This window comes from Echinops telfairi, unplaced genomic scaffold, assembly GCF_000313985.2.
Source record: "Echinops telfairi isolate 266 unplaced genomic scaffold, ASM31398v2 ScPeMD7_6273;HRSCAF=7185, whole genome shotgun sequence".
NCBI lineage: Eukaryota > Metazoa > Chordata > Mammalia > Afrosoricida > Tenrecidae > Echinops > Echinops telfairi.
Window position 1 is genome coordinate 3818429 of NW_022110173.1, and position 14959 is coordinate 3833387.

At 58.6% G+C, this 14959-nt stretch overlaps 1 protein-coding gene across 1 annotated transcript in view; it reads left to right on the plus strand.

The window, feature by feature from the left end:
- The window catches only part of CACNA1C (calcium voltage-gated channel subunit alpha1 C), an 865289-nt gene that overhangs the window by 846564 nt on the left and 3766 nt on the right, over window positions 1–14959 (plus strand). The window contains exons 43-48 of the mRNA XM_045295927.1: window positions 2–182; window positions 1714–2066; window positions 5957–6085; window positions 10766–10872; window positions 11222–11325; window positions 13371–13706. Of these exons, the coding sequence (XP_045151862.1) occupies window positions 2–182; window positions 1714–2066; window positions 5957–6085; window positions 10766–10872; window positions 11222–11325; window positions 13371–13706 (1210 nt within the window). The remainder of the gene's footprint in view (window position 1; window positions 183–1713; window positions 2067–5956; window positions 6086–10765; window positions 10873–11221; window positions 11326–13370; window positions 13707–14959) is intronic.

Consider the following 14959-nt stretch of genomic DNA (forward strand, 5'->3'; position numbering starts at 1 on the left):
CTGTGGTAGAAACAGACCAGGGGCCTCACTTGTCCTCTGGGTTGCAGGCTGGCTTGCGCACGCTGCACGACCTGGGACCCGAGATCCGACGCGCCATCTCTGGAGATCTGGCGGCCGAGGAGGAGCTGGACAAGGCCATGAAGGAGGCCGTGTCTGCCACCTCAGAAGATGACATCTTCAGGGTAGGTGGATGCCACCGCCACACTCTGGGGCCTCGACGAGGGTCCGTGTGAAAGCGAAAGAGGGTGCGTTGTTTTGGGTAAGAAATTCCAGGGAGAAAAGGCCTGAACTTCAGCAGGTCCCCAGCTCATCCCTCGTAGCTGTCTCCACCCCCTCACCATTCCAACCTGACTCCATCTCAGGCCAGAACTCCCCAGGGCAATTCTCGGTGCTTTTGATGGTGGAGAACGAGAGGAGGAGCTCTGTGCCTGCTCAAGGTGTTTCCTAAGAGAAACTTGCCGAGGGGTGGCCCCTGGACCACAGCTCACTTGCAGACCTGTTCTGCTTGCAGCCCTGGAAAATGTGGCGCGTTGGACATGACATCTAGATCACTGGCTTTTCTCGGGGGAGGGAGGAAATCGGACGTTCTGGCAACAGGGGCTGGCATTTCCACCTGGTGACAAAGGGCTGGACCAGTGGGGGCTGTCCTCTCGAGGTGGTACAAGTGGCCTCAGCTCACACAGTCCCCTCCATGTCTGCTCTCCTAGCCTAGACCGTGAGGCTGGCCTCAGTCCTGGAACGCCAAGTCTCACCTCCCAGCTCTCCACTCATTCTCATGCCCTGCCTAACCCTAAAAGGCCCCTCCAGAGCAAGGAAGAAGCTACTGAGGGCAAGTGTGGCAGGGCCGTGTTCACGCCTGCCACCCCACCCCGTGCCTGGGTCCTGGGCTGCAGGCACACCCAGGAGGAGGAGAGCCCATGCACCCTGGGGTGCTCCCACTGTCATGCTCATGCTCGCTCCATAAGCCCATGCCAAACGGCCCAGGGACCTGGCACCGTGGGAATCCCGGCGGGGCAGACCCGGGGCAGAGGCTCTGCTTGCTTTCAAAATGCTCCTCCACCAAATCTCAGGGGCAGCCCCGGACGAGGAGAAACTGCTGGGGAGAACTTTGGCTCCTGATTTGACCCTTTTAAGACGCTCCTGCAGAAAGGGAGGTGATCACAAACCTGATGTGGTAGAACCTTCGTCCCAAACTGGCCAATGCAGGCTAGGCTCCGTGAGCTGGTTGGACCTCCCTTTTTAATCTAGTTTAGGCTCTTCTCGTTGCTTCTCCATGGCCCCGGCCCTCACGCTCGGTGCTCTCTAGCAAACCACGCAGCTGGCTGCAGCTCAGCATTGCCGTCCTAGATCTGTCCTCAGAACCCCATTCCGGCCTTCAAAGGGGCTCCTCAAAAACTTCTGGAATGACTCTTACACTCGGCAGCCTCCTTGCCTGGCCCAGTGCCCACACAGGTGGAGGTCCTGCCCTTGCCACCCCGGACCTCTTCCAGAGGGCAGGGGGATAGCTTGAGTGCCTAGGCCCTTCCCTGCCAGGCTGCCCGGCCACGCGGATGGGGCACTTCACCCTCTGCCACGTGCTTCCGGCTGTGGCTGTGGCCCTCCGGAGGGCAGACCCTTCCCACCCGGGACCTCTCTGACCCGGCTACAAGGGTCTCTCCCTCAGAGGAGGGGCGGTACGTTCTCCTCCACCTACCCACCCCGTCTTGCCTGCAGAGGGCCGGTGGCCTGTTCGGCAACCATGTCAGCTACTACCAAAGCGAAGGCCGGAGCACCCTCCCCCAGACCTTCACCACCCAGCGCCCTCTGCACATCAACAAGGCGGGTAACAGCCAAGGCGACACCGAGTCTCCCTCCCACGAGAAACTGGTGGACTCCACTTTCACCCCCAGCAGCTACTCGTCCACTGGCTCCAACGCCAACATCAACAATGCCAACAACACGGCCCTGGGCCGCTTCCCCCGCCCCACCGGCTACCCCGGCACGGTCAGCACCGTGGAGGGCCACGGGCTCCCCTTGTCTCCTGCCATCCGGGTACAGGAGTCAGCCTGGAAGCTCGGCTCCAAGAGGTAAGCAGGAGGGTGGGTGAGCCAGGGCATCCCACACTCGGGCCCAGAGCAGATGGGCTGGAAGGGAGTCTGGCCCCCAGACCCACCACGCACCGCTCAGTCTGGGGATAGAGGCTGCTGCCGTGGGCCCCAGAGAGCTAGGCGAGCCCTCCCAAGTCTTGTCCTTGGGAAAAGACAGCATCGTCCCACTGGCCAGTAGTACGCAGAGGTGCCACACCTCTGGGCAGTGCCTCCTCTCCTCTCACCGCCCTGCAGAGCGGAGGAGCCGCTGGTCTGTGACCCACTGAGAGGCCCATACAGCAGAACTGGTCCTTCACCCATCCCCAAGTCTCTGTCCAAACCTGGCCTCCCACCCCACCGGGGAGGGAATGGCATGGCCCCTCTTCTTTATACAGGAGGGTGGCCCTTCTCCGGAGCACTGGCCCAGTCTGTCTTCATATCAGATCATTCCTGGTCATTGATGACCTCCCCACCCTGGCGAGCTCATTCCTTCCCCCTCTGCTACCTGGGGCCGCAGGGTGAATTGCTACGAGGTGCTGGGATGGGGTGCTTCCTTCCGTGCTCTGGGCCCCAGGAAGAACAGCTTGGGACACTGAGGCTCTCCTCCCTGTTATACCAGCAGCTTGGGGTCCTCCGGATGGGTGCCCCACCCTCTGCATCTTGCTGCAGCCCCCTGGATTCTGCTGCTCACTCAGAGGAGGACACTCACTTGGGAGCAGGCTGGGCAGGTCTAGGTCAGCAGAGCACCAGGAAGTGCAGGTGTCTCTCTCCAGCCCCGGACAGAGGTCCTGATGCTGCAAATGCACCCAAGGCACCAGCATGCTTGTCCCTTGCCTTCATTCCACAGAAGTTCAAGTGGTCCCATACAAAAGCCCCTGCCCCCAGGGCATTCACAGGCCAGACAATGGCGAGTCAAACTGGCCATCCTCCATCCACCTGACTCTCTGGAAGACTGGTCGGTTTAGCTTCCCAATAGCCATGTTGAGTGGGCCCGTCAGCGCAGGAGACGTCCCTGGAGACGTCTCGACGCCTTGTGAGCAAGGCATTGAGCTCAGAACTGGACTTCGGGCGCCGAGCTGAAAGGCTGGTTGGTTTTGCGTAGGAGAATATCGACGTTTCAAGGGCCTATGCCCTCCACCGCCTTATCTGCTGCCCGATGTTCCTCCTACAACCTGCAGGGACTCTTCCCTGGCACTCCCTTGCCTCTTCAAACCCTCTGAAGGAGGGTTTGTACCTGCCAGTAATAGCTCAGTATCAACCCCGCGGCCTTCTGCAAAGGGTGTTTTTACGATCATTTGGTTCTGTGTGAAATAGGGACGCCCCGGGAAGCACAGTTCACCCTGGGCCACCATGATTCCTGAGCGACTCAACACAGATTGGTTTGGTGTTTGGGTCTGAGATGGGAGAAGAAGCCATCGGGAAAATTCCATCTTCTCCCCACAAACGCGCCCATGGATGACGTAGAACATTTGCAGAGTCCCTAGCACCATGCTGGCGCATAGGAGGTATCACTAAATGCCAGCTCCACCCCCACCCCCCACCCGTCCACTGCCCATAGCAGTTGGTCAACACAACGCTCAGGGCTCTAAGCTGCCACTTGGTGAAGAAGGATTTAGCAACGTTCTAGCTCCGGGGCCTTGTCCTGCGCCCTACAGCTAAACGCTGAGCGCTGTGGCTGCAGTGTTCAAGTTGCTCCTGCCGGGAATGGGCCAGCGCGCCTTGTGCACAGGGGTCCCCAAGAAACGGTGCTGCGTGCCTGCGGCCATTCTCCACCCCAGCTCACCCCATCACACCTCACCAAAGCACCTTCCACATCTCGGTCCTCCCGCTCCATCACCAGCCTTGTGTGCCTCACCTTTCCTCTTGGCCTTGGGGTGGGCAACTCTGTGAGGGCCTCCCCCAGAGACCTCTGCCCCGACCCATCCTCATTCTGGCAGAGTCGGCTGGGAGATTTCCCCGGGGCCCTCCTGGAGTCTATAGGGGGAAAGATGGTGGGAGCGACTTAGAGGAGGACCACGAGAATGGGGAGAACATTTGGACCAGAGCTAACCGGGTCATGGCCCATCATGGCCAAACTAGCAGGAGCCCCTACCCGCCAAGGGGAAAGTCATCCGAGTCTGAGGCGTATTCTGGTGTGGGTGAGCCTCAGGCTCAGAGGCAGCTAAGACTCAGCAGGGACTCAGACTCAGGAGGGACTTGGACTCAGGAACAGCTGAAGCTCAGGAGGGACTTATGGTTAGGAGGGGCTCAGGCTCAGGAGGGGCCCGGTTCTCAGGTAGGCCTGGGGCTCAGGAGAAGCTCTGGCTCAGTGAGACTCAGGTTCAGGGAGACTCAGGCTCAGGAGAGACTCGGGCTCAGGAGAATCTCAGGCTCAGGAGAGACTCAGGCTCAGGAGGGTCTCAGGCTCAGGAGAGTCTCAGGCTCAGTGAGACTCAGGTTCAGGGAGACTCAGGCTCAGGAGAGACTCAGGCTCAGGAGAGTCTCAGGCTCAGGAGAGTCTCAGGCTCAGGAGAGACTCAGGCTCAGGAGGGTCTCAGGCTCAGAGAGACTCGGGCTCAGGAGAGTCTCAGGCTCAGGAGGGTCTCGGGCTCAGGGAGACTCAGGCTCAGGAGGGTCTCAGGCTCAGGGAGACTCAGGCTCAGGAGAGATTCAAGCTCAGGAGAGACTCAGACTCAGGAGGGTCTCAGGCTCAGGGAGACTCAGGCTCAGGAGGGTCTCGGGCTCAGGAGGGTCTCAGGCTCAGGGAGACTCAGGCTCAGGAGGGTCTCGGGCTCAGGAGGGTCTCAGGCACAGGGAGACTCAAGCTCAGTAGAGACAGGCTCAGGAGGGTCACAGGCTCAGGAGGGTCTCAGGCTCAGGGAGACTCAGGCTCAGGAGGGTCTCAGGCACAGGGAGACTCAGGCTCAGTAGAGACTCAGGCTCAGGAGGGTCACAGTCTCAGGAGGGTCTCAGGCTCAGGGAGACTCAGGCTCAGGAGGGTCTCAGGCTCAGGGAGACTCAGGCTCAGGAGGGTCTCAGGCACAGGGAGACTCGCTCAGGCTCAGGAGGGTCTCAGGCTAGGGAGGGGCTTAGGCTCACTTCTTCTGCTCAGAAGAACCAACCATTCCATCTGGGGCTTTACTGAGCCTTTACTCTAAGGAGCCAGTGTCAAACTTGAAGATTTGTCCGAATATGACGACAGACACATCTCCGTTCTGCTCAGCAAACCCCACCAGGGTTTTATTGCAATAAAAGAAGGGGACTGTCCAGTCACCGGCCACACCGCCCTGCTCCCAGTAGCAGGGCCTCTCTCCCAGCTGGCCCTCTCTCTCCTCCGACGTGCCATCTCATCTGTCTCTGCCTTTGTTTCTCCCACAAGCCTCAGGGTCAGGCAGGGCATGCATCACCCCAACTTTTCAGAAGGCGTGAGTTGACCTAAGCAACTTGAGTGTGACTGTGTAGCCAGGGGGTACAGGATCCGAACTCAGATCTCCTGGGGTCCCAACCCAGAGAGCCCCTCCAGCATCGACCCCCGCCCTCATCCTGGCCCGTCTGTGTTTCATGGCTTCAACAGCAAGGGCAGAAGGAAGAGGTCACCCTGGGGTGGGCAGAGCGTTTGAGTGTGTGTCTCTAGGTGGTGTGAGTGAGTGTGTGCAGGAGTGGTGAGCGTGTGTAAGGAGATATGTGTGGCTGTGTCAGTACATGAGTCTGTGTGAGTGTGTCGAATTGTGACTTTGTGCGTAGGTGGTGACTTTGTGTGAGGGGGGGTGTGAGAGTTTGTAGGTAGGAGTAGTGACTGTGAGTGAGAGTGGACTGTGTGCGTGGTGACTCCGTGGGTGTGAGGTGCCTTCCCTGCTGAGGGCGAAGGAGGACTTGCAGGATCTGACGCTTCTCTCCCTCTGGGACCTTAGGTGCAGCTCCCGGGAGAGCCAGACAGCCATGGTGTGTCCGGAGGAGGTCTCTGGGGAGGAGACCGATGAGGTGAAGTTCCCAGCAGACTCGGAGTACTGCAGCGAGCCCAGCCTGGTCTCCACAGAGATGTGAGCACAGTTACCCTCTGCCCGGGGGTGAAGGACGGGAAGGGGGGAGTGGGGGAGGATGGTCTCTCAGGAAAACATCCGCAAAGCATCTGCTACTTGTTTAGAGAGCTCGAAGCCCCCACCCCACCCCACCTCTAGTACTTTTTCTCCACACAGAGCCTGACCCCTTCTCTGCTTGGCCCTTCCTTGCCATGAGATGCTTTTAAAGACATCCTGTAAGACACGTTTCTTAAACGTTCACGGCAATCCCAGGGCCAGTGCCAGCTCCGTACACACAAATAGGTGACCCCAACCGTTTGTTACACAGCTGCCCAGCAGAGGGCACTGTTGGAAAAACTAAGACAAATTTAGAGGGGGAAATGGGGAGGCTGCTCCCCTCAAGGTCAGCAGTGCTAAACCACCGGCCGCTCTGTGGGAGAAAGAGGAGGCTTTCTACTCCCAGGAAGAGTTCCGTCTCAGAAACCCACAGGGGCAGTTCTACGCTGCCTGACAGGGTCCCCTTGGGTGAGAAATGGGGCTCTTTCTAAGGCTGTAATCTTTGTGGAAGTAGATGGCCACCGTGTCTTCTTCCCAAGAGCCGGCTGGTGCATTTGAACTGCCAACCTTTGGGTTAGCAACAGGGCTAACCATGGCACCTCCAGGACTCCCAAGAAGACTCTGGCACACAGCCAAATTAAAGCAAAAAGCCAGAGAAACGGTCATCAAGAGACCTTTGTGTGTCGGAGGGTACGGGCGTAGCTTTTCTGACTCGTGAAATATAAACACCCCCCACTGTCATCCAGGCCAGCTCCACTCAGAGCAGCTCTGTCCCGGGAGGATTCTGCACGTAAGCGCACTGCCTTATCTTCCGAGCAATGCTGGCGTGGTGGGCTTGAAGCACTGAGCTGTCCGTGGGTGGCCATGGGGCCAACAGGGCTCCTTGGTGAAACAGGAAAACCATGCTACCATCGGGTTGGTTCCAACTCAAGGCCGCCCTGCTGGACAAGGCACAACCGGCCACTGTGCACTTCTGAGACTGCCATGGGTGGATGTAAAGCCCAACAGAAGCACCTTAGGAGGTTCTCAAGGAGAGCTGACAGATGTTCAGAGGATGCAAACTGACAGAGGGTCACCTCTTCTGAATCACTGCCATCGAGTCCTTTTCAATGCCTAGTGACCCTCGAGGACAAGGTAGAACCGCTCTGTGGGTCTCCAGAGACTGTACCTCCTTACCATGGAGAAAGCCTCACTCTTCCCCCAGGGCGTGAGCAGTCGTTTCAAATGGCTGACCTTGTGGGTCACAGCCCAGTGCATAACCGCTGTGCCACTAGGGCTCCTTCCACATCCAGAAGCCAGGAAAGTCCTGTGGGCCCCTCCGCTGCAGCTCTGGGTCAGAACGAGTCTAAGGTGCTGCGTGAACGCCCTTGAAACTGAACAGAGGAGTTGGGAATCAGAGGTGCTGAGGAGAGGAAGATACGGTTTGGATAAGGTGGGGGGGGGCGGGGGGGGGGGCCCGGAATGTAACGGAGGGCTGACCATGCGTGTTAGTCCGAGTAGACTAGAGAAACAAATTCATAGACACTCATACGCGTATAGGGAAGAGCTTTATATACAAGAGCAATTGTACATTAAGAAAACATCCCAGCCCAGTCCAGATTAAGTCCGTAAGTCTGATGTTAGCCCATATGTCTGATACCAATCTATAAAGTCCTCTTCAGACTCAAGCAAAACATGCAATGATGCTGAATGCAGGAAGATCACAGGCCTGTGGGTGGGAAGTCTTGTGGATCCAGTGGCGGTGGAAGCATCTCAGTGCTGGCAGGGGTCTCCACGTGGCTCCTCCAGCTCAGGGCACTAACTTAGCTCCATGTGTCTTGTCAGCAGCAATGTCTCCCAGGGAGTGAATGTGTGTCCCGTCTCTGGCAAGCTATTTATCTCCTTAGCACCTCCAAATGGGGTCATCAAGCTGCGACCTAATTGACAGGTAAACTCCACCTGTCGACAGATTATGTGATTACTACCCACACTAAGAATGAGTACAAACACGTGAGGGCATGAGTGTGGGAGGCTTTCGTTCGATGGGCTCACCTTTTGAGTTTTGACCTGGCTGCCCCCCTGCCCTTCCGAACCACCACGTGGTTTACACTAGACAGTCTGGGTAGGAAAAGCAGGACGCGGGCACACGCACACACACACACACACACACACACACACACACACACACACACACACACCCTACTCCACCCGGAGACCTAGCTGCCCCTGGGCCAGGGGCAGGGCGGAATCTACGGAGCCGGAGCTGCAGAGTCCATTACCACTTCTACGAAACAGAGGTGCTCAGTTGGAACCATGCCTCTCAGGCTGCAAGCTGCCCCCACAGATCGTGAGGTTAATGTAGTGGGTGGCGCCTGGCATTTTAAAATGAACTAGAAGAGACGAAGTTAGACTGGAAACCCCCAGAGTGCTGTGTGTGTGTGTGTGTGTGTGTGTGTGTGTGTGTGTGTGTTGGAGATGTGGAAAGCACATCGTTTATGGTGAGTCACAGTCAGAAAGGCTTAGAAGCTTTTGGCCGTGTGCTCTGAAAGGGTTCTGTAGTCGTCCCTGGACAGCTGTGTGGCTGTTGCAGGCCAGGCCTCGGTGCTCTGGACGGCAGAAGGGCTGCAGGGCCCGGGAGCAGTCGCAGGGGGCGGGGTGTGTGGATACATTTAGGCTGAAGGGAGGAAGCTGCCAGCTCGTGGATTCTCACTCACTGGGACCCACGTGTTTGCCATGGGATGCCTGTGCTGTGACCATCCCGTGACTGTGAGGGCCTCCAGAAAGCCCATGGGTGAAGTCCACGATCTCTTCATTCCCGGTTCCCACACAGGACACCCTGGTGGTGTCGTGGGTTACATATCGGGCTGCTAACGCCAGGATGTGCGGTTCAAATCCACTCACCGCCCTGAGGGAGACAGGTGAGACTTCTACTCCTGTCAAGATAGACACTCTCGGAAACCCACTGGGGCAGTTCTGCTCCGCCCTAGAGGGTCTTCTTGGAGCCTCCTGGTGGGTCTTGCGACCTTTTCTCCCAAGCTTACCGTCAGCAGCCAAGCATGATGCAGTCGCCCGGTGGTGTAGTGGTCATGAGTTGGACTGAAAGATGGACTTTCTAGTCGTAGAAAGAGTAACCATCCCAGAAGCCCACGGGACAGTTCCGCCCTGTCGTATCGGGTCTCTGTGAGTCAGCACTGGCGCCATGGTAGTGAGTGTTTAGGTGAGGTACTGAGAAATAAGGAGAAGCATTGGCACGGGGGTGCACGGCGTACTGTCCACGCTGCGTCCTGTCCAGACACTGTACTGTACATAGGAGAGAGGCAGTCGGGACAGTCCTCCTCCGTGTCAAGGAACTAGGCGGGGGAGCCGGGACCTTTGGCTGCATGCTACTGGTCTCCATGGTCAGACCTCCCTCAACCCCTGCCCCCCAAGAGGCATGCACTTGCTGCCCAGCCGGCAGCTGCCGGGCGCTCTCTGACTCCCTTCTTCCTTCCTCCAAGCCTGCCTTCCCCAACACCAACTCCCCGCCCGAAAGACGCTAAGCTCTTCCAGCCCCCCACCCCACCCTTCCTCCACCTCAGCCTCCTCCCCTGACATCCCACCACCCCTGCAGCAGCCCAGAATTGCACCCCACCATGGGGGCATGCCCTGGTCCAGTGGGGCTGGGCCACCCAGGGCACCCTGCTCTGTGATTCCCCTGGCATCTGCCTGGCCCTTCCTGGGGTGGCACAGGGGCCTCTCGAGCTGGTCAGAGACCCTTAAGATCTACAGCATTTCTCGAAGTGCTATCGGCCACCGCATGTGCTCTGATGGGGATTTCTGAACTGATTATCCTAGCTTTGAGGAGCTCTGGTGATGCTGAGGGTTAAGCATTAGACTGCTGACCCAGAGGTGAGTATTTGGAACCCACTGGCCCCTTCAGGGGAGCAAGAGGAGGCTGTCCACTTCGGTACAGACGTACAGCCTGGGAGACCCCACGGAGCAGGCCGACACTGTCCTGCAGGCTCACTGTGAGCTGGCCTCAGCTCCGTGGCAGTTGGCTTGGTCATCGTAACTTTATGGGACCACAGAACGGCCTCGGCGGAAGGAATGGGACACCCACATACCTGTGTGTACAGACAGTAGAGCCTTGGCTGTTCCTGGGAGAACCTAGAGGGTCTTTTTCCAACTTGGACCCAAGAGAGAGGAGCCCTGACAGTAGAGTGGGTTACACATTGAGCTGCTAATTGGCAGGTCAGCAGTTTGAAACCACCGGCCACTCCTCAGGAGAACAATGAGGCTTTCTACTCCGGCGAAGAGTTACTGTTTCAGAAATCCACAGGGGCAGCTCTACCCTGCCCCCTAGGTCACCATGAGTCCCAGTCAACTTGAGGGCACAGTTTGGTTTCTGAATGTTGACCTGAGTGCCACCCCACCCCAACTTTCAGCAGAACCCCGGGGCTCACACTAGATAGTCTGGGTAGGAAGCGCGGGACACCCCAACAAGCAGACTGGGCAAATGTGTGTTTCCAGGGAGCTGGGCAGAATTCCTTGTGATGCCAAGTGCCTGCTGCTCTCTCCCTTGCCCTAGTGCAGAAGCACAGTGTGGGTTCTCCCTGGGGTGGCAGCTGCCCCTGTGGGGTGGCACTCCGGGCCCGTGGGAACAAGCCCAGACCTTCTCTGTTCTAGGCTCTCCTATCAGGATGATGAAAACCGACAGCTGACGCCCCCCGAGGAAGACAAGAGAGACTCCCGGCAATCTCCAGAGAGGGGGTTCCTCCGCTCCGCCTCCCTAGGTAAGCACACACACCCCTCTCCATGTGTGCCCAGTGGTCACCCGTGAGGGGACGCTGTTCAAGGCACTCAGGATGAGTGAGAAGGACCAGTGACCGGACTCCAACAAGCCCCACCCCATTGGGCTGGGCAGATTTCCAAGGCGACCAGACAAGAGCCCCAGGGGCACGGCTTGCTGGGATGGGCCTTCGTCAAGTCCTGCCTGATAGGACTCTGAGGCCGGGGAAGGGGCTGGAAGAGCTCTGTCTGGGGTCACTAACACTACCCCTTGCCTCTTCCCCTGGGTCTGAGCTGTTTCAGACAAAGGTCCTGGATTCCTGCCCTGATCCTGCTCTTTGGCTGGCTTTGCAGGGCGAAGGGCCTCCTTCCACCTGGAATGTCTGAAGTGGCAGAAGAATCAAGGGGGAGACATCTCTCAGAAGACAGTGCTGCCCTTGCACCTGGTTCATCATCAGGTAGCCCAGACTTTCAGGCCATGGGCCACTGGTTAGCAGGCTGGACAAGGCTGTGGTGATAGGCAAAATGATAGCCTTCGGTCTTGACCTTCTCAGACTGTCACTGCATCCTGCCCCTTCTCAAGGAACGCCCAGTAAGGCTCCCACTTATCCAACTCTGGTGAGAGCCCTGGCACGGCTCTCATTCCCCAGGTTAGAGACCTCGGAGGCACTGGTAAGCAGGGACCCCTCCCATGATGCTGAGGGGTCAGCAGCTCTGAGAGTCCACCCTGTCTTCTTGTTGTTGTTGTTGTTAGAGGCCATCAAGTCGGTTCCAGCCCATAATGACCCTGTGCACAACAGAACAAAGCATGGTCAGGTCCTGCACCACCCTCTCAGAGTGCCCAGATGCTACCTCCCCAGACATGGGCATACCCTCCAGGGCGCTCAGCCAAATGTGGTCACCCCAAATGACACCCGGAAAGTCAGCGGCACCACAGCCCATCCACGAAGTGCAGAGATGATCAACGCGCCTGCCAAGCAGCAGGCCAGGAGGAAGAGCGGGCCCAGGGCGACGGCCAGGGAGACTGAGTAGATGAAGTCTCCCTTGGCGCGCTGACTCTACCCGCTGACTCTACCCGCGATCGGAAAACCCAACGTCAGTACCAGCCGCGCTCTGGGTGTCTTAGTGCTGGCCGACATGCGGGCCATTGCGAGGATGGCGCAGGACGGGGCACCGGCTCACTCTGTTGTGCTGAGTTGTTGCTGGCTTGACGGCAATGAGCAACGACAGCAGTGCCGAGGGCGGAGACATCACGAGTTCTCTGAGAACAGTCATGACCGCCAGCCAGTCCGGGCCTCCACCTGAGTCTCAGCCTTTTCACCTGCGTCATTGTAAACTTCCTTACCGTCTGCAGGCCTGTACTTTATTTCAATGACTCTTTTACACCCAGACACGTTCTCCCGTCAAGCCTTCTCACCGGCAGAGGATGGCCAGCGGGGCTTGGCTGGCGGACAGCACAGCAGCTCAGAGGCATGGGCTGTTTCCCTTCACTGTGCCCATCACCCCCTCTGCAGACTCCCATGGGGGACTTTGTAAAGAATGGAATGTGGCCTACCAGCAGCCCGCTTACGTTCCCCACCCCCCACCCCATATGGCAAGACACGAGGGCACGGTGTGTGCTGTGTTCACAGATTCCTAGAAGTGTGTTTCCCCAATCTGTTCTTACCATGCCAGGAGACAAGACACCAACCACCCTCTCCTCTTATTCCCGTGCTCCTCCTTAGTCTGTTCCACTGCCCTCCAACCTACATGGCCATGCCCACCCTCCCTGCCACAGGTGGGATGGCTGAGCTGTCTCTGCCCACAGACACCGCGTCGCATCCGAGCAGCTAGCGTGTAGGCGAGACACAGGACAGAGGACCGAAATGCATGTGTCGTTAACTTCAAGAGAGGCGAAAGATGTCATCGATGGTTCCGGATATCCTGAGCTAGGAACTGGCAGGACCTTATTCACCGGCCAGTCATATCAAAGGCAAAACAGAAATCAGCCGGCTTTGTCCAGCTCTGTGGTCGACGTCCTCACTCACAGCAACCGTGCACCAGAGCGCCGAGGGTTGCCTCGTCACTGGTCTGCGAGCAGAGCTCTTTCTGGGGCTGCAATGTCCGTGCCATACCTGATTGCGCTTGCACCGACACGGGCCCTGCAAGGGGACTGGAGAAGGCCCCGTGCTCCCCTTTGTACCAGGGACCAGCCCTCGTGGTTCTCCCTGTCCCACTTACAAGCTAAAACAAGGCTCAGAACAGTGAGACACACGCTCATGCCCAGGTGGTCTTAAGTCTGGATGCAGAGAAGAGACAGCTTCAGCCTGGGGTGGTCACAAAGCATGCGTTGGGGCCATTGAAACGTACTGGGCCCTGGTGGGAAGGTATCCGGGTGGGTGGTACTGATGGGTGGAGGGCTGAGTGCCAGGTGGGAGTGGCTGCAAGCGGCAGAATGCAGAGGCCTGCCTCTCGCTGGATCTGTCCAGTGGCCCCAGTAACCCACGGTCTTCTGTGTCCGCAGGCATTGGCAGTGGCGGGCCTGAGCCCTCTTCTCCAGAGAAGCCACTCCCCCACCACGTTCCCCAGGCCGTGTGCCACGCCCCCTGCCACGCCCGTCGGCCGAGGGTGGCCCCCGCAGCCCATCCCCACCCTGCGCTTGGAGGGTGCTGAGTCCGCGGAGAAACTCAACAGCAGCTTCCCGTCCATCCACTGCAGCTCCTGGTCCCAGGAGGGTCCTGACTGTGGTGAGGGTGGCAGTGCCGTCCGGAGAGCCCGGCCTGTCTCCCTCACGGTGCCCAGCCAGGCCGGGGCCCCAGGGAGGCAGTTCCACGGCAGTGCCAGCAGTCTGGTCGAAGCGGTACGTGGCTGCCAGCACACAGGCCAGGGGAGGCCCGGGGCAGCAATGGGACTTTGCATGGAGTACCCGGCCCTAAAGACATTCCCCCCCACATCCAGCCTGGGGGGCTTCAGAAGGCACGGGTGCTCCTCACACTCAGGCAGGGCGTGCTGCAGAGGCAGGAAGAGTGTTCTGAGCAATAGGCCCCTGCCAACAGCCCTGAAAGCCCAGGGTGGCTTTGGGTGCCCCTGCAGAGAACCAGCCAGAGGCGTTTAGGCTGCTCCCATACAGACGTGAGCTTGGGCCGCGCTAGTAGAAAAAGAGGAGGGAGCTCTACAACCCTATGACCAATTCAACTGGTTGGTCTTTTTTTTTAAAGCCTTTCGGATAATTCCAGGGCACAGCTCAGGTGGGAAAACACTCGTCTCCAACAAGAGAGGTTTCGCTTTCCCATGCCTGGCCCTGAGCGCAGCAGGCGGTTCAGCCGCGCCTCCACCTTCAAGGAAGCCTTTGGCAAAAGGAAGGAGCCTAAACAAAACGGTGCTGTGGGTTAAGTGTCAGACCACTAACCTCAAGGTCGGCCGTTCAAACCCACCAGCCGCCCCGAAGGGAAAGGCTGAGACCGTCTGCTCTTGTCAGGATTTAGTCTCAGAAACCTGCTCCATTGGGGTCACCTTGACTCGGAACTGAGTGGATGGCAGTGGGCGTGTTTTGGGTTTGGGGGAACCGTGACCATCTGAGACTTGATGGAGGGGAGGGGAGGAGAGAAGAGCTCAGAGATAGGGTGGCAGGAAGAAAGGACTACAGGAGGGCTGGAGTGGACAGGCAGCTACCCCAAAGGAACGGGGCTTGGGACACCATAAACAGAGACCACGCAGACCAACCAGTGCGGTGGTGGGAGGCGGACCGGCTGCTGCGTGCGTGAGGGCCTGTAAGCCCCCTTCCAGGGGCCCCTCTCACTCTGCAGCTCTGCCCTGCTGCACTTGGCCCTGGCTGCCCCTTAGTCCGTCCACAGCGTGTGCCTGCCACGTGCAGTCCCTGTTCAAGCGCAGGCAGGCAGGCAGCTGCTCTCCGGAGGGAGCCCGTGCAGCGGTGAGGAGAGACAGGCAGAGATCGAGCCCCACCCCACCCCACCCCACCCCTGAGGCAGCTCAGGAGAAAGACCTGGGCAATGTACGGGGAGACAATTCAAACACTGAAACCCACTTTCACACACACGGGGTCACCAGGAGTCTGAGCGGACTCCGTGGCAAGTGGTGGTGGTGGTGGTGGTG